This window comes from Ursus americanus, chromosome 28, assembly GCF_024610735.1.
Source record: "Ursus americanus isolate L20-20 chromosome 28, mUrsAme1.1.p, whole genome shotgun sequence".
NCBI lineage: Eukaryota > Metazoa > Chordata > Mammalia > Carnivora > Ursidae > Ursus > Ursus americanus.
Genome location: NC_142154.1, coordinates 27,426,160 through 27,451,023, shown reverse-complemented (window position 1 = coordinate 27,451,023; position 24,864 = coordinate 27,426,160). Strand labels below are relative to the sequence as shown.

General features: G+C 34.7%; 1 protein-coding gene across 8 annotated transcripts in view; it reads left to right on the top strand.

Moving 5' to 3' along the window:
* The window catches only part of SCAPER (S-phase cyclin A associated protein in the ER), a 514,000-nt gene that overhangs the window by 9,848 nt on the left and 479,288 nt on the right, over positions 1–24,864 (top strand). For 6 of the 8 annotated variants that reach the window (XM_045795116.2, XM_045795115.2, XM_087856756.1 and 3 more), the window contains 3 exons: positions 6,408–6,525; positions 10,040–10,110; positions 18,513–18,710. In XM_045795116.2, coding sequence (XP_045651072.2) covers positions 6,408–6,525; positions 10,040–10,110; positions 18,513–18,710 — 387 coding nt within the window. Of the gene's footprint in view, positions 1–267; positions 315–6,407; positions 6,526–10,039; positions 10,111–18,512; positions 18,711–24,864 lie in introns of all 8 variants that reach the window. The other 2 variants (XM_087856754.1, XM_045795114.2) reach the window with 1 other exon arrangement.

Below are 24,864 nucleotides of genomic sequence, written 5' to 3'. Positions count from 1 at the left end.
ATATAGAGTATTGGTTTTTCTGTTTAAAGTTCGTTTTCTCTCCTTTGAAATTAATAGTAGTTTGTTGAGAGAGACTTTGAGGCTATGTAAATACCCTGTACCTCATCAAACATTCACCTACTAGTTTTAGTACTCATTGATGATACCATTTATTAAAGATCTACTGTGAGGAAAGCATTTTCATTCTCCCCAACTATCTGTGTATCTAGATTCTTGGATTTTTTATTTTATTTGGTGTTGTAATCTGTTATTTATTTTGATGTTCAGATTGTCCCAGATTTAGCCAGTGGAAGCTCCTTCAACCCGGCTCTGTGGTATGTCCCTATTATTCTTTGAGCAAATCTATACTTTATAGTGTAACAAACTGATACAGGTTCATTTTGTGCTTTCAGTGTTTCCCTATTTTTCTCACATAATTGCACAGGCTAGGGCCTTCAGCGTTGAATGAAAGTGATGATGGTAGTCATCCTTGTCTCTTTCAACATTATATCATTAAATATGGTGTTTGTTGTCGTTTGTGAGGAGTTTTTATCACATACTTTTTTCATCTGTTGAGATGAACATAGGCTTTACTCCTTTATTCAGCTTATTTGGTAAATTACATTAATTGATTTAAAATGTTAAACCAGCCTTGCTGACTTGAAATAAATTCAACTTGGTTATGATATCTTACCTGGATTCAGTTTACAAGTGTGTGTGTGTGATTTTCACATCTTTACTCTTGAAATAGTTTGAACTGGTAATTTACTTTGCTTGTATTATCCTGTTAGGTTCTGATATTAGGGTTATGTAGGTCTCAGAAAATGAGTTGTGTTCCTTTTATTTTCTAGAAGAATTTAGTGTAATTTTTTGCTTATATGGTTTGGAGAATTCACCAGTGAAACTGATCTGGCTCTGGATTTTCTTTTTGTGGGATTCAATTTCTGTAATAAATGTTCAGATTCCTTTTATGCCAAGATTGAGTAAATTATATTTTTCAAGGAATTTGTGCATTATATCAAATATTGTAAGTTGATATGTTAGTTATAATATCCTTTTATCTTTTTAAAGCCTGGAGGTTTTAGACTCTGTAGAGATGGTCCTTATTCTTGATATTGGTTATTCTTTCCTTACTGTTTTCAAATAACCCATTTTAGGTTTTATTATTAGTTTTTCACTGTCATAAGTTTGTCTTGTATTTTATTGGTTTTTGCTGTTTAATTATTTCCTTCTTTTTTGGAATTAATATGCTACTCTTCCTAGCTTCTTGAAATAAAGACTCAGATCTCGATTTTTAGCTTTTTGTCATTATATCATTTTATGGCTATACATTTTCCTTTAAGCGTGGCTTTGGCTGCTGTACAAGTACTGATGTGTCATATTTTTAATATGACTCAGTTGAAAATATTTTAAAATTTCCAATGTGACTTCTTTGATCTGTAAGTTATTTAGAAATGTACTGCTTAATTTCCAAACATACGAGGATTTTCCTGGTTATTTCTCTTTGGTACTTTCTATTCTTTGAAATTTAGTGAGGCCTGCTTTATGACCCAGGGTATCAATAGTCTGGAAAATAACATACACTTGAAAAGAATGTATATTCTACCATTGTTGAATGTTGGGTTCCTGATATCTCAAATACGTCACGTTTGTTAATTATGTTGTTCAAGTCTTCTGTATTGTTACTTAACTGTTTTTGTCTACTTACTCTGCCAGCTTCTTAAAGAGGTATGTTAAAATCTTCCATGGTGATAGTGTTTTTTTCCTATTTCATTTTTTTATATATGTTATTAGATGCACATTTAGAATTGTTATAATTCACTGGTTGATGAACCTTTTATCATTATGAAATATCATTCTATCTCTAGCAGTAAAGTCTTAGATTCTGCTTTGTTCAATATTAATATAGCTTACCATTCTTTTTTAAAAATTTATTTTAATCCCAGCATAGTTAATATATAGCATTATGTTAGTTTCAGGTGTGCAGTGTAGTTATTCAGCAATTTTCTATATTACTCAGTTTGTTTCTTTTGTGTTGTGTTCATTTGTTTCATTTCTTAAATTCCACATATGAATGAAATCATATGGTATTTGTCTTTCTCTGACTTCTTTTTTTTAAAAAAGGATTTTATTATTTATTTGAGACAGAGAGAGAGAGCATGAGTGGGGGCGGGAGCAGTGAGGAGAAGTAGAGAGAGAGGGAGAAGTAGAGAGAGAGGGAGAAGCAGACTCTGCGCTGAGCGTGGAGCCTGATGTATGGGGCGTGATCTCACGACTCTGAGATTGTGACCTGAGCCAAAATCAAGAGTCAGACTTATCTGACTGAGCCACCTAGGTGCCCCTCAATCTGGTCTTTTAATTTTCTGGGCCATATTAAGTAGACTCTTCTTGAAATCTTTGTCTGATAACTCCATTATTTGGATCATGTGTGGGTATATTTCTATTTTCTGGGTTTTTTTTTCTTGATTTTCAGATATTTGACATGTTTCATAGTGTGGCTGGTAATTTTTGATTGGGTGCAGATGGTATATGTGAATAATTTAATAGATAATTTGATGCCTAAGATGATAACATATTCCCTAGAAAATTTAGTTTGGTTTTTGTCAATGGCTAGGGACACTGGCAGTCATAGTTTAATCCTGCCAGATATTGAAATGATTCAAAACTGGCTCTGTTTTTTGTGAGGGCTATCTAGTTTACCCTTACACTTGGAATGAAACTTCCAGGTTTCAACCTAATGCCTGGGGTGGCTCTGGACAGATTTTTTGTTTCTGTACTTTTGCAAGTCTGTCAAACTCTGCTCAACTTTTCTGTCTTGGCTGTGTCTGTTGGAATTGCCAGGTGCCTCTGGGGTAAAAGCAGTCCTGATTGCTGGACTCACCTCTTTAAATTTCTCATTTTCGCTGATCTTGCCCTATAATTCCTTGCTTCCTTCACTTTTTTCTGGTGCTTTAAACAGATGTTTAAAAATATTTTGTTCGCCTCTTACAGTTTTTCTCAAGTGGGTGGTTGGTCTGAATTACCTAGCCTTTTTAAGCAGAAGGGAAGTTTATTTCTTATTCACATAATACTGCAGGTATTCAGCATTCAGCCTTTCACATTTTAATTCAGGGACCAACTCTATTTTTGTTTTTTTTACTCATTCTCTAGAGAGTTCTGAGTTGGATCCTCTGTATCTGGCCAGTAAGTGGGAGAAAAGAGAGAGAGAATATAAATGGTGATGCATGAGATTTTCTTTATAAGCCAGGCCTGGAAATGGCTTACCTTATTTTTGCCTATATTTTAGTGTGCAGAATTTAGTCATATGGCCTTCTATCTGCAAGAGCCCAGTAAGTGTTATCTAGCAGGACAAAAATCTGGTGGCTTTGGTGTTGTCTCTGTCACAGAGGCTGTTATAATAATTTGTTTGACGTGATGATGGCTCAGATTAGGGTGATATTAGTGGATTTACAATTTCAAGATATATGTAGGAGATAGACTTGGTAGGAGTTGATATCTGTTCCAACAGAGTTCTCAAAACAAAGTAGCTCATACAAGATTGAAGTTTATTTTTGTCCCTTGGGATAGTCTGGACAGCCTTAGTTCATCTAGGCCTTTACATTACCTTTAGAAAGATGTGAAATATCAGTAAGATCTGGCAAAGTTATTGTAGGTTACTGTACAGAATTCCAGCTCTATATCTTATGTTAGGAAAATTGTACCAGTTACTCAGTTTCTCAGATAAGTTTGTGGTTAAAAGTATACATAAGTGCTACCACTCTTAGAATTTTAATGTACTCCTGGTATTCAATGACTGGAAATCTTGTCTTCATACGACTTAAAATATGAAGGGCTTTAGAAGTGGGAATTTAAAAGAAAGGGTCTTTCCTGAATTATTTAGAAAGCTGCAAAACTGTTTTAAAAAAGAAGGGAAATTAGTTTTATGAGCAAGTAGTATTATGGATGGATTTTGAAGCACTTGTGAGAAGTAGTAACTTTAATGGAGGTACAAACATAAAAATAAAAATTAATAAATAGTGCTTGAAACCAGTTTAGGATTATGAACAAAGTTGCTTAAAGTAGAAATTATTTAGATTTTTTTTAGCCTTAGCAGATAGGTTAAAAATTTCTTTTCCCAATCTAGGAGCAAGTCTCAGAAATTATATACTTAAATCAGAAACTGTAAGTGTTAAACATGAAAACTTTCACTTAAGACTGATGTTTATGCTTTTTTGTTGAAACATTTAGTATTTGAACAAGCCTCTGCAAAATCTCTATATGGCACTAGGTGGCACACTGTGACTTTGGCATGAAAATAATGTATTTTGTTTAAGCCTCCTGGAAGAACCTAGATGAAAATTCTGTTTGAAATAGACATCTGTAATGGTATGAAGTATCTTAGAGTCATTTATTGAATATCAAACCCTGATGCTGAGATTAAAATGCTTAAAACTATTGTATTTAAGTTACTACGGACATTTTCATAACAATAGGGTTATTAAAAATGACTAGAATTTACGAGTTTATTGAAAAGAGTTCACTTAGCATATATTACAGAATGCACCTGTGATTTTATGGAAACATGGTTTTCAGTCAGGTGTTGTAGTAAGAGGAATGTTACACTGTTTTTGCATCTGAGTTGGTGGTAGCTTTTTCTTTGAATTTGTGTGTACTGAGTATAAAAGAACTAACTTTAGGGCACCTGGGTGGCTCAGTTGTGTAAGCGTCTGCCTTCAGCTCAGGTCATGGGTGGGGCTCCCTGCCCAGGAGGGAGTCTGTTTCTCCCTCTGCACCTCCCCCTCACACCCCCCCCCCCCCCCCCGGCTGGTGCACATGCATACTCTCGCTCTCTCAAATAATTAAATAAAAATCTCTGAGAAAGAACTAACTTTGCAAAATTTATGGTAGAATTGAAACTTTTGTATAAGAGAAGAATATTAGATTTTAAGTTTTCTGTTCTAGCATCACTATAGCATTGCTATCTTGTGATCACTTTAGTTCCTAGAAATTCATCACTTTATGAAGAGTCTCGAGTTAGAGAATAATATATAGAATAATTCATTTTATGATCTGATATTTATCTCCATATATCTACCTATAAGATTTTCTACGATTGCATCATAATTATCTGAAATTATCTGAAAAAGAGCTGAAAAGTAGGCCACCTATTTAAATTTGTTCATCTGGCCTATAAGGAATAGTGATACTTCTTGCTTAAAACAATGCTTAGGTAACTTAAATGATAGATGCCAACCTAAGTTATTTATAGAGCTAATAATCACTGGGAGATGTGTTTAATCCAAAAAAGGAGATTTTATAGTGTTAACTTGATTGGAAGATATGGGGATAGAGATGATTCGAGAATTTTGCACAGGACGGAGCTGAAATATTGGTCGCAGATTAATGTGTTTCAGCATAAGTTTATGAGTTAGGTAACTACAGTTAGGCATCCACAGATGCCATGTGGATACCCAGGGTAAGGTCAGAGGAATGAAGGAATGTGGGGGCAGGTATTTATTTTAAAGATGTAAAAGTTAAGTTCTGGCTGCTTTCACACAAAAAGACATGATTGACTAGTTGTCACAGAGACTGTATGGCCTGCAGAGCCTAAAATAAAAAGTTGTTATCTGGCCCTTTGTAGAAGTTTTCTGACCCATGCTCTAGAGTGTAATGCCTTTTTTCTTCTCTTCAAGTCATACTACTCATCAGTAAGTTACTTTGAGAATAATGTGTTGCTTTCTTTCACATACTCCCCCAATAAACAAGCACTTAAAATCAGACCAGTAGTGAGGAGAACCCAAAACGGAAGGGAAAGAGTAACATACTAGAAGTGAATAATGTAATCCCATTGAAAGGGGTGAGAATGAGAACTACTAATTTAAGTAATTTTGGAAAACAAAATCCAGTACTTGATACTGTAAGGCTAAAGATAAGAACTGTGTAGAAATGTTGTAATCTTGTTAATAAATGCTGTGGGTTAGCAATTCTGAAACTACTTTATGTATGTATTAGAATCGAACAGGTATGTAAATATATTTTAGGTAATGAGAACCGGGTTTCTGACTGGCAGAGAAAGAAATTACAAATAAGGGAAAGGCTAAAAGGAACCCTGTGTGTAGGATTGGAATCAGAGCGATCAGACCATTGCTATGTAAGTGGTGGTGCTGAAATTTTTACAAAGCAGTATTTGTGCTTCTTAGGGCACATTTTCAAACCTTAGATTGTATTTATTCTTGAAATAATTTATGTTTAAAGTTGTAAAACCAGTCTTTTCAGAAATAAAAAGATCCGTGACTTTCTTTTCTCTGTTTAACTACCTTTTCAGTCCTAAATTAGTTTTAAGTGCTTCCTTGTGAGAGAATGTTAAAAATAATGAATTTGTCAGCCAAATATATTTTATATGTTGACTAATCTAATAATCTAATATATATTCTCTTTTCTGTATATAGGCATCATTCCAGCGCTCCAACAGTCATGACAAAGTAAGGAGAATAGTTGCAGAGGAAGGTCGTACAGCAAGAAACCTGATAGCTTGGAGTGTTCCTCTGGAAAGCAAAGATGATGATGGTATGTATTTTTTAAATGTTTCATTTTTGTTGTAAATTAGGAGGATATATTTAGTCTTAAACAGTAGATAGTCCAAAAACTGTTTACAGTTTGAACTGTTGGGCAAATTAACATACATTAAATAAGAAATTACTTTTTTATTGCTTTTTAAAAAATATTTTATTCATTTATTTATTAGAGAGAGGGATCATGCACGAGTGGGGGAGGGACAGAGGGAGAGGCAGAGCAAGAACTCAAGTAGACCCTGTGCTGAGTGTAAGCCTAATATGGGGCTTGATCTCATGACCCTGAGATCATGACCTGAGTTGAAATCAAGAGTTGTACAATCAACCGACTGAGCCACCCAGGCGTCCCTTTATTGCCTTTTTTTCTTAGCTAAGATACAAATGGTTTCATGAAAGTGTTTTTCTGTTTCACATAGGAATGAAGGTAGGTTTGTTATGATTGGCAAAACAGTTTTCTTTGTAAGTTATAGGAGATTGAGATATTTTTTCTTTTATTCTTATAAAAAACAAACAGGTTTTAAAAAATTTACTATATTCACCACAGTTACAGTTTAATGTTTTAGAAAAGAAGAATGTATTTCTTTAGTTGTTATTATTTGAACTAGAAAAAAATGCCTTTTTAGTCCCTTTTACTTTTAGGATAGGATCATTGTGAGCACATTCTAAATCCTGGGAATCTAGAAGATTGGATAGGGATATAGAAAACAGGAGGTTGGGGTGTGCCAAAGGGGATCTCACTTTGAAATTTTCTGAGGGTTTGTAGAATATTGGATTGTGTGGTGTCTTTTCATGCTTAGATTCAGTTATACATGTTTGGAGGGATTCTATAGAAATTACGTTGTGTCCTTTGCAGTGTGTCATAGGAGGCACATGATAGTGGTTTTATTCCTAGTGATGTCAACATTAATCATTTGATTAAGGCGGTATCTCCTGTAAAGTAACTTTAACTTTGTAATTAATAAGTAATTTGTGGTAAGATAGTTTGAGACTATCTAAATGTCCTGTTTCTCCTACAACAGTCTACTACTACTACTAACTACTTTGAGCTTCTGTTGTTAATTCTTAGCTGAAAAAGTTACTACTCTGGTGGTTGCGAAATGGTGATTTGCTAACCCCAGTGTTCCTTCTATATTTATTAGCTGACATTCTAATGCAAGAGAGAGCTTTCCCTTTTTCCTTTTGTAGCTATATGTGTAAGTTTGCATTTATTTAAATTTGTATGGAGTCATGGGTTCTTATTTAATGAGTTCCAATTTATTTATTTTGATGCTTAATTGTTCTAGGTTTGTTTTAATTGTACTAGATCAGTGGGAGACCTTTTGACATATTCTTTGACAACACCCTTACCTAGGGGCATGTTTCAAGCTGTATAGGAGTTCATCCATATTTTATTAAGTTTACGTTTACGTATTTTTTACATTTTATTTTTTTATAATTTGTTATTTAAAATTTATTTTTATTTAGTCTATCTTTACTTTTCTACACTTGTATCTCTGATCCATTTGTAGTGTATTCTTACATATAGTGTGAGGTATGGATCTAATTTTATCTTTTTCCATATGGGTAACAAGTTGCTCCAGCATCACTTACTGTAAAGTCTATCTTTGCCCCATTTTTTTGAGATGTCACTGTATCATAAATTGAATTTCCATATGTACTTACATTCTGTTTCACTGAGCTGTTCATCTAATTCATGTGTGAAGGCCACACTGTTTTAATTATAGAGGCATTATAGTATATTAAAATATCTGCTTGGACCAGTCCTCCCTCAGTAGCTTTTCTTTGTCAGTCTTCCTAAGATATTTTTTTAAAAAAGATTTTATTTATTTACTTGAGAGAGAGAGAGATAGCAAGAGAGAGCACAAGCAGGGGAGAAGGAGAGGCAGACTCCCTGCGGAGCAAGGAGCCCAGTGCAGGGCTCAGTCCCAGGCCCCTGGGGTCATGACCTGAGCCAAAGGCAGTTGCCTAACAGACTGAGCCACCCAGGCACCCCTCCCTAGATATTTTTTAGGAGCAGTTACTTTGAATCAAAAACTACCAAATAGAGGGGAAAATTAAATTTATCTTTTTAAATTTAGCTCTGTACTAGCTAAAATTTTCATAAGGAAGCTTACTGTTATGTTCATTTCTTTGATAAAAAATATATATCAACATTATTTACTACAAAAGTGATAACATAAAACCTAAAAATGTCTTATGGTTGCTATATATGATTCATATTATTTTATGAAATTTTATTTTCCCATTTTCCATGGATTATTCAGAACGCAAAATAATCTGAGATTTATTAAAGTTGCTTCTATTCAAGGAAGGAAAGAAAATACAATAATGAATCACATATCTGTATATAACCTGATGTTGCATGTAAGTACATAAAAAATTGGCCAGTATGATTTTAAAGCTTCATTCATGCTTGTCGCAAAAGAATAGAACTGTGAGCCCAGAGAATTAGAGCTTTCTGAATATCTAAATAATGATGACAAAAGGAAAATGTCAATTTCATAGTTTTCGATAAGGATTATTTTACATTGTTAAAACTTTACTGATAATAGGGAAATCTTTGTTTTGCTTTTCTTAAAAAATAGCTTGTTCTTTATAACTATAATATGTACTCAGATATTTCTGAGAATAATCCTTCAATTTTTAAAAGTTTTCTTCTGTTGTTTTATTTCTGTTTTCTCCGGTGCTTGTTCTGAGCTGGTTATTCTACTGGGTGTTCTAAAAAGCCTGCTGGTACGTTGTTCTCTATAATCAAAGGATGAAAAAAGGGCTATGTAGTTGAGTGTAGAGTTGTGCTTTCGTCCCTGGTAGAACAGTTGAGGGAGGCCGACTTATGTGTGGATAAATTGTTAGTAGGTGTTATGTCTCACTTCATTTGTACTTCTTCAGAGGTCCTGGCTCAAAATTATTTTGCTGAGAGGAAAATTATTCTGTTGTACAATATAGATAGAATTTTATTCCTATTTTGTTGCTTTCAAAAATAGAGTGATTATAAAACAGTAGCTAGTATCTTTCTTACAAAAAAGAACAGGTGAGAAAGATAAATCTGTTGGCAAAAATACAAAGAACTGAAAATTTGTCTTTTCAAATTAAACTGTGAATTTCATAAATCAGATAAATTAGTCAAAACAAAATACTGAGTTTTTAAATGGTAAAAAATGTGTTCTTGATTTTTTTGTTAAAATAAAATTTGAATTCAAAGAAGTATTTTCCAGACCTGTTGATAAGTTGAGGAGTATCAACTAACTTGTCCTTGTTTTTAAATTGTCAGACTATTTGACTTATTTGAGAAGTTGATTTATTCCTGTTCTGAGAAAGCTGTTCAATAAAATCAGTCCCTGGGACCATGGAAGTTTTTAATTTTATCTGTAGTTCATATTGACCATGTATAGATTATACTGTTCTGTCATCTCTGGAAGGAGATTATGTATTAGTATGCCCAAATGATTTGTATAGTTCAATTTTGTACTACCCATTTGTTGACCTTTATATGTATTCTTGCCTTGAAGGGAAATCCAAATGTCAAACTGGTGGAAAATCAAAGAGGACAATTCAAGGAACTCACAAAAATACTAAACAGGTACAGCATATACAACTTTTTACTTATTGACTTTTAATTTCAATGAGAACATGTAATTTTTCAGGATTTGAATATTGTATATTTTGTCTTCATGCAAAAATTCAGTGTAGCATTCTTTAGTTAACAAATGTGTATATAGTACTATGTGCCTAGCTAGGACTAAATACTTTACAAATATTAATTTATTTGCTTCTTGTAACAGTCCTTTCAGTGAAGGCATTATTATTATCATCATTTAAAAATGAGGAAACAGAGGTAGGGAGAGGTTATATAACTTGCTAATGAGTGACTCTGAAGATTTGAACCCAGGTCATCAATTTCTAGTTTATGCTCTTAACCCTTCTGCTACACATCCCATACTTGTGAATTCTTTTATGATTTTCTTTCTTGGTATAGTGATGTCTTTAGGTTGTAGAATAGCGAAAGTATTGTCTCTAAAAATTTTCAAATTGCTTTATTAAAATTTTAGAGAGCACAAGCCTATTTTATTTTAAAAGTGGTTTTTAGCACATTAATAGTTAGCTTTTTAATTCATAGTTACTTTCTCTGAACCTTTCGTATATATTATTTTGGTTTGATATTATTAAATATACCAATATGATTATGCAAACCTGAAACTTCACATAAGGAAAACATGAATTTCTAATCAAAATGTCATTGTGAGTTCATAAAATAATCCCTGACTGCTCACTTACAGTGGCATCAATGATAAAAAAATTTTTTAAATTAAAAAAGTAAAAGATTTTCCAAAATAAGATAACCATCTCTGTGGATCAGAAGTAAAACAAATACACTGACAGGTAAGTGGAGTTAGGGACACAAACTTAATGGACAAGTCTTACGGGATAAAGGAGGCTAAAATGCCCTGATTATGGTGGGGAAACAAATCCAGGTTTATGGTATAAAATTTTGGGCTTATGCAGTGTTTTGCAGTAGGAGCAAAAAAGGCTACAGTCTGTCTGGGGTTGTGCCTGTGAATTGATGTCTGAAGCAGTAAAAGGAAGTGGCCCATGGTTTATGACAGTATCAGCTAGTATTCTTTTTTTTTTATTATTATGTTCAGTTAGCCACTGTGTAGAAAATCATTAATCTTTTTTTTTTTTAAGATCTAAGAGCACAAGCATTTATGCCACATCTTCCTGCAAGTTTTTTTTTTTTAAAGATTTATTTATTTATTTGAGAGAGAGAGAGTGTGCACAAGCAGGAGAGGCAGAGGGAGAGGGAGAGAGAATCTGAAGCAGACTCCAGCACTGAGCACAGAGCCAGACATGGGGCTCAATCTCACAACCCTGAGATCACGACCTGGGCTGAAACCAGGAGTTGGATGCTCAGCCGACTGAGCCACCCAAGCACCCTTACATCATTGATTTTTGATGTAGTGTTCAATGATTCATTAGTTATGTATAACACCCAGCGCTCATCACTATTCTTGATGGGTGAGAGTTTTAAGTCCCCAGTAAAAGATCTGCGGGAGTGGGACCATAGTGGGCTAGATGATGGTCACCGTAACAGTAGGACATATGGAGTGAGGGTGAGCAAAGTGAAAAACTAAAATATAAGAAATTCAAATTCAAAATAAAATATCAAAGTACATGAGGAAAATAATATTATGAAATATAGATAACACATTCTACGAGTGAGAGAATTTATTCCTGAGGTAATGAAAAAAGGGCATTTTCCTAAAGAAGACTTTCAAATAAATGAGCTTAAGTTCCTCAAAAGAAAGAATAACTATAAACAAGAAGGAGAAATTCTGAAATAAAACCAATGGATATTAATTTTGAACATTTATAGATAAAAGTGAACCAATTAGAAATCTTATAAGCGAAAGTATTGTCAATGAAATTTAAAAAACCCATAATTAATGGAATAAATGTATTGGACAAAGAGAAAATTTGTGAATTGGAAGACATTACTGAGGAGAATTTAAACCATGTTGCAGAGAGCTAATATCATGAGGTGGAAAATAAGAAAGACAATATTTAAGGTTGAGAAATTCTTATATATGCCTTTTAGAACTTTTAAGTAGAGAGTAAATAATAGTGGGCATTGAATATTTGAAGAAATAATGTTGAAAAATTTTCTCACTTCAGTTCTGAAGAGCTTCAGAGCATGACTGTGGAGCTGAGTAGGGCAAGTAAAAATAGATTTATATACCTAGCTACATTCTAGAGAGTCTGAAGAATGTTAAGATTAAGGAAAAAAAATCTTTAAAAATACCAGGAAATAAAACCACAGAGGAATGACAGATTAATAGCCTTGTTATGAACAAAAGGACAATGAAGCAATATATTCAAAGTTGTAAGACAAAATTACTTTTTTAAAAAAAATGCTTTCTTAATTTTATTTATTTAAGAGAGAGAGCACAGAGGGAGAGGGAGAAGCAGACTCCCTACTGAGCAGGGAGCCCAATGCAGGGCTTGATTCCAGGACCCTGAGATCATGACCTGAGCTGAAGGCAGAGGTTTAACTGACTCAGCCACCCGGGCGCCCTGACAGAATTACTTTTAACTTATAATTCTATGCCCAGCTAAGTGCAAGAATGAAATAAAGCTATTTTTAGTTATTTTAGACAAAAACTAAGTGTTTGCACCCACTGACCCTTAACGAAGGAACTACTAAAGATGAACTTCAGCAAGAAGAAAAGGTAACCTGGTGGAAGGAACTTGTTAAAAAGGTATCTATAGCATGTGATATGATGAGCACTGGGTGTTATATGCAACTGATGAATTATTGAACACTACATCTAAAACTAATGATATACCATATGTTGGCTAATTGAATTTAAACTAAAAAAGGTATCTATAAAATGTTTTTGTAAATCTCATTTACCTATTGATGGTTTGAAAAAAAATTCACACAATTAGATTTAGAAAAGTGGAACTACAGTTTTAGACAATATTAACATGAAGGCTAGATTGTAGGGAGTTTGGAAGGGAGAGTGATAAAATCCTTCTCTTATTTAGGAAGAAGTTTTTGTTAGGAAAATATGAATTTAAGTGTGTATGATAAAAATTTAAGGCTATCAACTAGAAGCAGCCATGATTTCCAAATAGAGGAGTATCAACAAATTGTATCCCACAATATTTGAAAAGAATGATACGCCATGACCAAGTATATACATTTAATTTTACATACTTATCTATGAGTTGTGCTTTTTGTCTTATCTAGGAAAACCTCTCCTATTTCAAGGTCATAAAAATATCCTTCTATATAGTATTAAATTTTTGTTTTTATATTTGGTCTTTAGTCCATCAGCAGACTAAAAGAAAAATCACATTATCACATCAATAGGTGCAGTAAAAGCATTTGACAAAACTCAACACCCATTTATAATAAAAACTTTGAATAAACTAGGAATAGAAGGAAACTTCCTCAACTTGATTTTAAAAAGTCTACAAAAACTCCTACAACTAATGTGGTATTTAATGGTGAGAAACTAGAAGCTTTCCCCCTAAGATCAGTTACAAGGCAAGGATGCCCCAATCACCACTGTTTTTCAACATTGTAATGGAAGTTCTAGCTAAAGCAAAGACAAGAAAAGGAAAGAAAAGGTATACAGATTGGGAAGGAATGTCTTTGTCTGGGGATGATATGATTACATAAGAAATCTGAAAGAATCAACAAAAAAACTCCTGGAACTAATAACCTATTATAGCAGGTTGCAGGGTACGAGATTAATACACAGAAGTCAGTGGCTTTCCTATATATCAGTGATGAACAAGTGGAACTTAAAAACACAATACCATTTACATTACCACCCCCTCAAATTAAATATATAGATATAAATCTATGTGCAAAGATCTATATGAGGAAAAACTATAAAACTCTGATGAAAGAAATGAAAGAACTAAATAAATGGAAAGACATTCCATGTTCATGTAGGAAAACTGAATATTGTTAAGATGTCCTTTCTTCCCAGCTTGATGTGTAGATTCAATACAATTCTGACAAGTTATTGTATAGATATTGAGAAACTGATTCTAAACTGTATGGAGAGGCAAAAGACCCAGAATAGCTAATGAAATATTGAAGAACAAAGTTGGAGGACTGACGCTAGCCAATTTTCAGACTTACTGTAAAGTTATAGTAATGAAGGCAGTGTGATATTGACAGAACAATAGATAAATAGATGATAGAAGAGAATAGAAAGCCTAGAAATAAACCCACATTTATGTGGGTCTAATCAACTACTCTTTGACAGAGGAGCAAAGGCAATAGAATGGAGCGAAGGTAATTTTTTCAACAAATTGTGCTGGAACAACTGGACATCCATATTAAAAAAAATTTAGACAGATACCTTACACCTTTCACAAAATTAAACTCAAAAATGGATCATAGACCTAAATGTGAAATGCAAAAACGGTGACATTTCTGATGATAACACAGAAAACCTACATGGCCTTGGGTATGGTGATGACTTTTTAGATATAATACCAAAGTTGTGATCCATGGAAGAAATCATTGGTGAGCTAGATTTCATTAAAATTAAAAATTGTGCTCTGCAAAAGACAATGTCAAAAGAATGAGAAGACAGACCACACACTGGGAGAAAATATTTGCAAAAGACATACCTGATAAGGCACTGTTATCCAAAATATACAAAGAACTCTTAAAATTCAACAATAAGATATAGTGTTATATTAGTTTTAGGTGTACTAGATAGTGATTCGACACTGTATGTTAACTGTACTAGAATTAAAGTAATAATAAAAAACCTCAACAATAAGAAAACAAGCAACCTGATTAAAAAACAGGCCAAAGTCCTTAACAGACACCTCATCAGAGAGGATATACAGATGGCAAATAAGCATATGAAAAGATGCTCCATATCATACGGCATCAGAGAAATGCAAATTAAAGCAACAATGAGATAATACTAAATACGCATTAGAATGGCCAAAATTGGGAATACCGACAGCACCAAGTGTGAAGGCCACGGGATGTGAAGCCACGGGAACTTTCATTCATTGCTGGTGAGAATGCACAATGGTACAGCCACTTTGGAAGACAGTTTGGCAGTTTATAAATTGCCAGTTGATAGAGTTTTATAAAACTCTTACCATATAATCCAGCAGTCATGCTCCTTGGTATTTACACAAAGGAGTTGAAAACTTACGTCCTCACAAAAACCTGCACATGGATCTTTATAGCAGCTTTATTCACAATTGTCAAAACTTGGAAGCAGCCAAGATGTCCTTCAGTAGGTGAATGGATACATAAACTGTAGTACATCCAGACAATGGATTGTTATTCAGTGCTAAAAATAAATGAGTTATCAAGCTATAAAAAGACATGGAGGAACCTTAATTGCATTATACTAAGTGAAAAAAGCCAAGCAGCTAAAGGCTACATACTATTTCGAACTATACGGCATTCTGGAAAGGCAAAACTATGGATGGAGACAGTAAAAAAGTCAGTGGTTGCCAGAGGTTCAAGGATAGGGGTGGGGAGGGGAGAATAGGCAGAGTACAGAAGATTCTTAGTACAATGACAGTACTATGTATGATGCTATAATGATGGATACATGTCATTATACATTTGTCCAAACTCATAAAATGAACAACACCAAGAGTAATCTGCAAGGTAAACTCTGAACTTTGGATGATTATGATATGTCAATGTTGGTACATCAAGAAAATATATGTTCAATTTTATGTGCCCATGCATTTTTCTGCAAATAGGTCCATAAGCATTGTTAGATTTTCAGGGGAGTCAATGAGCCTTTCTGACAGAGATGAGTCAGAAATCTAAATTTCTTCCTTCCTCTTGCCCTCTCTTTCCCTTTACTTTTTCTCTTTCTCTCAAAAGTCATTGATTAAAACAGTATAACGTCACGGAATTCAGTTGTGTCTGACTTTTTCCACAAATTAGATTGCTTTGTCTTCTTTAGTATCTTGGAAGTAGTAGTAAGCTGTAGTAATGGGATAGTTTACCTGCTTTTTAATATGTCTTTATCACTTAGTTTGAGACCTTGGGTTCATTATTTAATTTAGCTAAACCTCAGTTTTCTCTTCCATAAAATGGAGATAATAATGTTACCTATGATATAAAATTGTTTCAAAGATTAAATGCAGTATAACTGTATGGAAAACACTTAGCACAGTGCCTGGCACCTGGCAAGTGTGCCGTGAATGTTTAGTTGCTGCTGCAATTGCTAATATCACTGCTCTGATTTTTATCAGTGGTAGGTAAGAGCCCTATACTTTGGAACTCTATACTGACTTAATCTCTACAATTTGATTTGCCTGTTCTACTCTTTCACAAATTTGGCAATTTGGCCTTTAGTTTATTCACATTTTTTCCTATGAGCACATTTCTTCTCCTCTTTATCTTTCCCAATATAAGCATACCTAACATTATTTGGGTACTAATTGTGTGCTTGGTGGTACTATGTGAAATGCTTTATCAACATGGGAGCAGAAGTTGAAAGACCAGGTTCTGGTCCCAGTTCCATCACTCAACCTTTTGACTTGCTAAGAAATTCATTCTTTCTGAGCCTCAGTTTTATCATCTGCAAATGGGAATAATATTTGTCCTGTCTTTACAGTTTGTTGTAATGATTAAATGAGATAATGTATTCAAAATTCCTTCATAAAATATAAATAAGCATGCAAGTATGAAGTATTACCATTTTGGCAAAGTTAAATATCAAATTTGTGTAGCACATTGCTTTTCAGATGGAATTATGTAACTGTAGTTCTTGTCTTACTGGCATCTTTCTTTGTAAAAGCTTCACAAAGAGCAATCACAAAGAATAGAAACATTTTAACCTGGAAGCAGTAGTGCCTGTTTTACATTGTAAGAAAGGATGGTAAAATATTTGATGCATGGTAAGGTAAATACATACGTGGGTGAAAATGACTGAAAGTACTTTTGAGAATTCCATAAGATTAGAGTCTAAATTCATAGGAAGTTACTAGCCCTTTGCTGATAGATGTAGAAAAACTCCATGAAGGAGATATAATTTGGGAAACTTCTCAAGTTAATTTTAACTTTGGAGGGTGTATAGGAAGAGAAATGAGGGAGTCTGGAATATCTGGTAAAGCGCTGGCAGGACAGGCCCGAGGCAGTATAATGGTAAGCCGGCAGCATTATTGTAGAGCTCTAATGGGAAGATGGTCTCCTATGGCTGTATGATCTTTGACAAATGAGTTATTAGCCTCTGAGCCTGTTTTCTAAACTGTAAAGTGGAGCTAATAATATATACTTTAAAGATTGTGTGAAAGAGGTTAGAAGATTATGTGAAGTTGATTTATGATCTGTAATCCTGTATAAATTGTTAATTATTGTCGTCACAGTTATCAGGAGAATGGACAGAATTAAGCTTTACTTCAGGATAGATCTAGTCGAATGGGATTTTGAATTTGGTTTAATCCAAGGAGGGGATATTTGCCATAATAATAAAATTATTTACACTAGGGTTGGAAAGAACTCGGAGAGCAATTGAGGCAAAGGTTTTACGGGCTGTTGACATTACTTTAAATTTTGTTGCTTGAGTATTGAGAATTTGGGCCTGGACCAGGGCTATCCCATAAAATATTTGCCAATTTTCATTTGTGAAATCTGGCAACCCTAGTCTAAATGGGGGCTGTGGAGGGAGGACCAGTAGGTCCATCTCAGCCTCTCAAGCGTGTATGGTATCTGTGTATGTACATGTTTTTTGTCTGCTTCCTTTTTGGTGGTAGAGATTTTATATAAATCAGTGATTGGCCATGAAAGACTTATGAAGTTTAGGAATCACTTATATTGAAGGCCAAAGCCTAAAACAAAACAGGAGGGTATTAGCCTCTATTTTAGATACTCTCTACTCTGGGGCTCTTCTATGAAAAAGAAAAACAAGCAAACAGGAATGATAGACACACATACAAAACAACCCAAAGAAACCTGGGATTGTTTGTTGCTCTAACTATAGTAGAGGGTTAGTATTTATTTATTTTTCAGTTTAAGTAGCCACAGAGAGATTAGCAACTCTTTTGTACTTCTAGTGAGAGCCTTCAGGTTTGCATTTTGTATTTTAGTCTTTATGTAAACTACATGCTTTTTGGTGGAATGATTTTGTGGCACAGTATGTAAAACTATAGAATGTAATCTTTATCTTCAAAGTTTGCCTGTGCAGCTGAGGAAAGAATGGGTCCTTTAGTGCTCCTTTTTGACTAAGGGTCTGTTCACTGTTGAAGCCATGCTAATCTTCAGTAAGACATGTCTGAAATAAAAAATGACCTTACAAACCTGCTGCTTTTAAGATGAGAAACTTTGTTCTGATAAATTCAGTGTGATATAAGGTAAATAAAAGAATGTCTCGTTTTTAAGTATTTATTTTGAAAAATGTGCTTTTACAAATGTCTAATCCCTGGAGGCTTTTAAGAAATATTTTTTAATGTTTTGTTTTATTTTACCAGAACACTGCAGTAGACTGTAAACTAACATCATCTACAACTGGAGATAAACACTTTGATAAAAGTCCCACTAAAACAAGGCATCCTCGGAAAATTGATCTAAGAGCTAGATACTGGGCATTTCTTTTTGACAATCTTCGCCGAGCAGTAGATGAAATCTATGAAACTTGTGAATCAGATCAGAGTGTGGTAGAATGTAAGGTAAGGTTTGCTTTGAGACTTTGTAATCCGTTTAAAGCCAAATTCTCCAATTTTTATTACACCTGACCATATCATTTAACTCAGTATGCAATACTGTATTATTAACTGTAGTCACCATGCTGTACATTAGATCCCCACAACTTACTGATCTTGTAACTGAAAGTTTGTACCCTTTGACAAACATCTGTTTTCCCCACTCCTTGGAACCACTGTTCTACCCTGCTTCTATGAGTGCTTCAGGGTTTTATGGTTTTTACTTTTTGAGTACTCTTAGTTTTTGCATTATCTAATTATGTAATATTCTGTGCAAGATTTGGTAGAAAGCAAGATTTGTTACATAGTCCTGGGCAGGAAATAAAAAAATGGATATGCGCACACACACCCCCATGACACACAGAATTATTTAAAAAATCTCTCTTATCCGCATTGTCCAGTACTGTAGGTGGCACTAGTGAGATTTTCACATTCTTTGGTTTCATGTTTAATGTCTTTAATTGGACATTGCTTCCTTTCTGCTGAGATACTTATCACTCTTCTAATTCACTTTGGTCAGGGAAAAGTGAGATTGATAGCTAACCATAAACAATCCTGGGTGGGATTGGAATGTCATTGTAAGGTGTATTTTCTAATTTCGGATAGCCTTGTGTTTGTAATAGGTTGTTAGACACATAGTACAATCTGTCTGTGAAAATTCACTAAAAAGCCTGGTCTTTTAGAAAATAGAAACTATATACTATATTACTTTATACTCAACAAAATTATTTTGACAAAAACACATCTTCATAGAAATATTACACAGTTAGCTTGTGTTTCTATAGTGAACAGGATTGAAAACCCTGGCATTCATTATTTAACCTATGAAATATATGAAGGGTCAAAGAAAAGTTATATGTTGAAGCAGCAGCTTTGTTTCCTCTAAAATTGGAAATAGCCAAATAGGTTTTAGAACAGCCTGATTCATCAGATGCAGGTTTCAGAATGAACAGTAATTGAAATCCTCCAAATTTCTGGTTTGGTTGTCATAATTAATATTGTTACTATCAGCATGTGAAACTTCTTATGTTTTAAGAGAATATGTTTAAACAAAATCATAACCTTGGAGTTTAATGAATCAGCATGTTGCGGTAGAAAACACTATTGACCTTAATTTTAGATTATAGTTTCTTCTATGAAATGAGCATGTGGGCCTAGATAATTTCTAAGTTAGCTGTAGAGATTAGTTAAATCAGGAGATTCTTTGATTTTTGTAATTACAAATAACAAAAGGTTGATTAAAGAAATAAAATTTGTTTGTAAAATGTGTACTTCTTTACAGAAGTGAGTTTGACCAGTTGCAATCATGTTTCTGTGATGAGCAGAGACCCTTGTACCTGTCTGAATTTCTGGCTCTCTCATCCATCTACCAAAGCTTTGTGAAATATCAGTAATAATAGATTTTGTGTGTGTGTGTATGCAAGTTGTAGATTATAAAAATGGAGAACATTTTGACAAAGGAAGAATAGTAGAGATGTGTTCTTTATTTTTTGTACTGTTCCAAGATGCTCAAAGGCTATGCTGAGAAATAAAACGAGAGCTTAAAAGTTACTATTTTATTTTGTTTTTTTTTTAACATTTTTATTTTTAAGTTATCTCTACACCCGACATGGGGCTCAAACTCACAACACCAAGATCAAGAGTTGCATGCTCTTCCGACTGAGTCAGCCAGGCTGCAGCTCGCCGCTGCTTAAAGTTATTTTCATACCCAACTCTGCTTCTCTCCCCACCTAGGACTTACAGGTGGTGATGTAAAAAGATACAGTTTAACATTTGGTCTAAGCATATGCTGGGTTTATAATAACTAGAATTCTTTTTTTGTTTTTGACTTGCTCTGTTCTTACTATAAAGGCACTTTCATCCCTTATCTCATTTGATTAGTATATTTGTGAGATCCATAACCCAGAGGGTTTTCCGCACTGTGCAGGTAGATTCAACCCTTGTTTTATGGATGTACAGACAAGATTTATCCCTATTTGTGGTTTTCGTGTTTTAGCCTTGTAACATCATCACAATTTAGTTCTTTGTCTCGTGTAAAATGAAGTTAATAACATCTGTATTATGTAATTCACATGCTAAGTACAGCATGATATGGAAAGTGTCTTTTTTATTTCAGCCAGGATTGCTGACCAGAGCCCCACTCTATAATCAAAAGAGGCTAAATTTCTAGGTTTTTTTTGTTTTTGTTTTTGTTTTTTTAGTTTCAGATGCCACTTCACTGCATGAATTACTACAAATTGACATTCCAGCAAAACTGTACTCTAACCATCACCACTGCATTTCCCTTTCTCCTTTATAAAGAGATGGGCTAGAGGATGGGTGAGGCCTTTTGGAATCCTCTCAACTTGTTCTCACAAAAGTTTGAGGTGGGGTTTGAATTTCTTCTAAAATTTGTGAGTGTGGCTACAAGAATGAGAGACTGGCTTCTTCTTCTCTGGCTGAATCTTTGCTGTGCTGACTAATTTTGATGCCTTTGGAATGTGTCCAGTGAGTTTGGGGGAAAGCATGATGGGTACAGATTGTACTTTCTTTTCCTTGTTTCCCATTTTAACCTGGGGGAACTGGATGTGTGGGTCTGGAATATTGGATATAGAAGCTGGTATATACATTTGCTTTAGAGATTTCATAACACAATAGGCTTGCTGGAGTAGCTCATGAGTAGTATGCCTTGGAAGGAGATGGGATGTGAGTTCTCAGTGATCAGGTAAAGTGGACCCCGAGTGAGTCTTGTGTTTTATGTGAAGGAAGGAGTGTGGACATTGGTGAAGGTGTTGGAGTCATAGGGGCTTTCTATGGGGACACCTGATTAGATGAGATGATGCAAAACAGTGGTGGAGCTGGGGCAGATACTGCTGGGGCAGAGGGAGCCAGGGTGAACCTGAACACTGCCTAGCGACCCACATATGCTATCTGTGCAGAAATCACCATGTACTGCAGAGATCAGTAGAGACCACTGACCTCAGATTGAGTCAGAGAAAGTTTAGGGATATATCTCTGCCTGGCAGCACTTGGCTCTCTTGGCAGTCAGCATCACTGGAGAAGGACAGGCTAATGACTGTAGCAGATACATCATTAATATCTGGTGAACTGGATAAAAAAGCAAGACCCATTGATATGCTGTCTGTAGGAGACTGATTTTAGAGCAAAAGATACCTCCAGATTTAAAGTGAGAAGGTGGAAAACCATTTATCATGCTAATGGACATCAAAAGAAAGCAGGGGTGGCAATCCTTATATCAGACAAATTAGATTTTAAACCAAAGACTAATAAGAGATGACGAAGGACACTATATTACAGTTAGAGGGTCTATCCAACAATATCTAACAATTGTAAATATTTACGTCTCTAACGTGGGAGCAGCAAATTATATAAACCAATTAATAATAAAATTAAAGAAACACATCGATAATGATACAACAATAGTAGGGGACGTTAACATATCAGTCAGTGCAATAGACAGATCATCTAAGCAGACGATCACCAAGGATACAAGGGCTTTGAATGACACACTGGACCAGATGGACTTCACAGATATATTCAGAGCATTCCATCCTAAAGAAACAGAATACAGATTCTTCTCTAGTGCACATGGAACATTCTCCGGAATAGATCACATCCTGGGTCACAAATCAGGTGGTCTCAACCAGTATCAAAAGATTGGGATCAGTCCCTGCATATTTTCAGACCACAGTGCTTTGAAACTGGAACTCAATCACAAGAGGGAATTTGGAAAGAACTCAAATACATGGAGGCTAAAGAGCATCCTACTAAAGAATGAATGGGTCAAGCAGGAAATTAAAGAAGAATTTAAAAAATTCATGGAAACAAATGAAAATGAAAACACAACTGTTCAAAACCTTTGGGATACAGCAAAGGTGGTCCTAAGCGGGAAGTATATTGCAATACAAGCCTTTCTCAAGAAACAAGAAAGATCTCAAATACACAAGCTAACCTTACACCTAAAGGACCTGGAGAAAGAACTTCAGATAAAAACTAAATCTAGCAGGAGAAGAGAAATAATAAAGATTAGAGCAGAAATCAGTGAAATAGAAGCTACAAGAATAGTAGAACAGATCAACGAAAGTAGGAGCTTGTTCTTTGAAAGAATTAGTAAGATTGATAAACCCCTGGCTAGACTTATCAAAAAGAAAAGAGAAAGGACCCAAATAAATAAAATCATGAATGAAAGAGGGGAGATCACAACCAATACTGAAGAAATACAAACAATTATAAGAACATATTATGAGCAACTATCTGCCAACAAATTAGGTAATCTGGAAGAAACAGATGCATTCCTAGAAACTTAAAAACTACCATGACTGAAACAGGAAGAAATAGACAATCTGAACAGACCCATAACCAGCAAGGAAATTGAAGCAGTAATCAAAAATCTCACAACAAAGAGTCCAGGACTGGATGGCTTCCCGGGGAAATTCTACCAAACATTTAAAGAAGAATTAATACCTAGTCTTCTGAAGCTATTTCAAAAAGTAGAAATGGAAGGAAAACTTCCAAACTTGTTCTATGAGGCTGGCATTAGCTTGGTCCCCAAACCAGACAAAGACCCGACCAAAAAGGAGAATGACAGACCAATATCCCTAATGAACATGGATGCAGATTTTCTCACCAAGATCCTAGCCAATAGGATCCAACAGTACATTAAAAGTATTCACCACAACCAAGTGGGGTTTATTCCTGGGGTGCAAGGGTGGTTCAACATCTGCAGTTCAATCAATGTGATACACTAAATGAATAAAAAAGGACAAGAACCATATGATCCTCATAATAGACTCAGAAAAAACATTTGACAAAGTACAGCATCCTTTCTTGATTAAAACTCTTTACAGTGTAGGGATAGAGGGACTATACCTCAACGTAATAAAGGCCACATATGAAAAGCCCACAGCCATTATCATTCTCAGTGGGGAAGAACTGAGAGCTTTTTCCTGAGGTCAAGAACATGGCAGGGATGTCCACTATCACCACTGTTGTTCAAAAAAGTACTAGAAGTCCTAGCCTCAACAATCAGACAACAAAAAGAAATAAAAGGCATCGGAATTGCAAGAAACTCAAACTCTTTCACTCTTTGCAGATGACATAATACTCTGTGGAAAACCCAAAAGACTCAATCCCAAAATTGCTAAAACTCATACAGGAATTCAGCATGGCAGGATATAACATAAATTCACAGAAATCAGTTGCATTCCTATACTAACAATGAGACAGAAGAAAAGTTAAGGAGTTGATACTATTTACAGTTTCGCTGAAAACCATAAGATAATGTAGAAATAAACCTAACCAGAGAGGCAAAGGATCGGTACTCAGGAAACTATAGAACACTCATGAAAGAAATTGGGGAAGACACAAAGAAATGGAAGACATTCCATGCTCATGGATTGGAAGAACAAATATTGTTAAAATGTCTATGCTACCTAGAGCAATCTATACATTCAGTGCAATACCTATCAAAATACCATCAAGTTTTTTCACAGAGCTGGAACAAATAATCCTAAAAGACACTGGATAGCCAAAGGAATGTTGAAAAAGAAAACCAAAGCTGGTAGCATCATAATTCTGGACATCAAGCTCTATTACAAAGCCGTAATCATCAAAATAGTATGGTACTGGCACAAACACAAACACATAGATCAATGGAACAAAATAGAGAACCCAGAAATGGACCCTCAACTCTGTTGATCAACTAATCTTCGACAAAGCAGGAAAGAATATCCAATGGATGAAAGACAGTCTCTTCAACAAATTATGTTGGGAAAATTGGACAGCCACATACAGAAGAATGAAACTGGACCATTTCCTTACACCATACACAAAAATAAACTCAAAATGGAGGATGAAAGACCTAAATGTGAGACAGGAATCCATCAAAATCCTAGAAGAGAACACAGGCAGCAACTCTTTGACCTCAGCCACAGCAACTTCTTGCTGGACACGTCTCCAAAGGTAAGGGAAACAAAGGCAAAAATGAACAATTGGGACTTCATTTAGATAAAAAGCTTTTGCACAGTGCAGGAAACAGTGGACAAAACCAAAAGACAACCGATAGAATGGGAGATGATATTTGCAAATGTCTTATCAGATAAAGGACTAGTATCCAAAATCT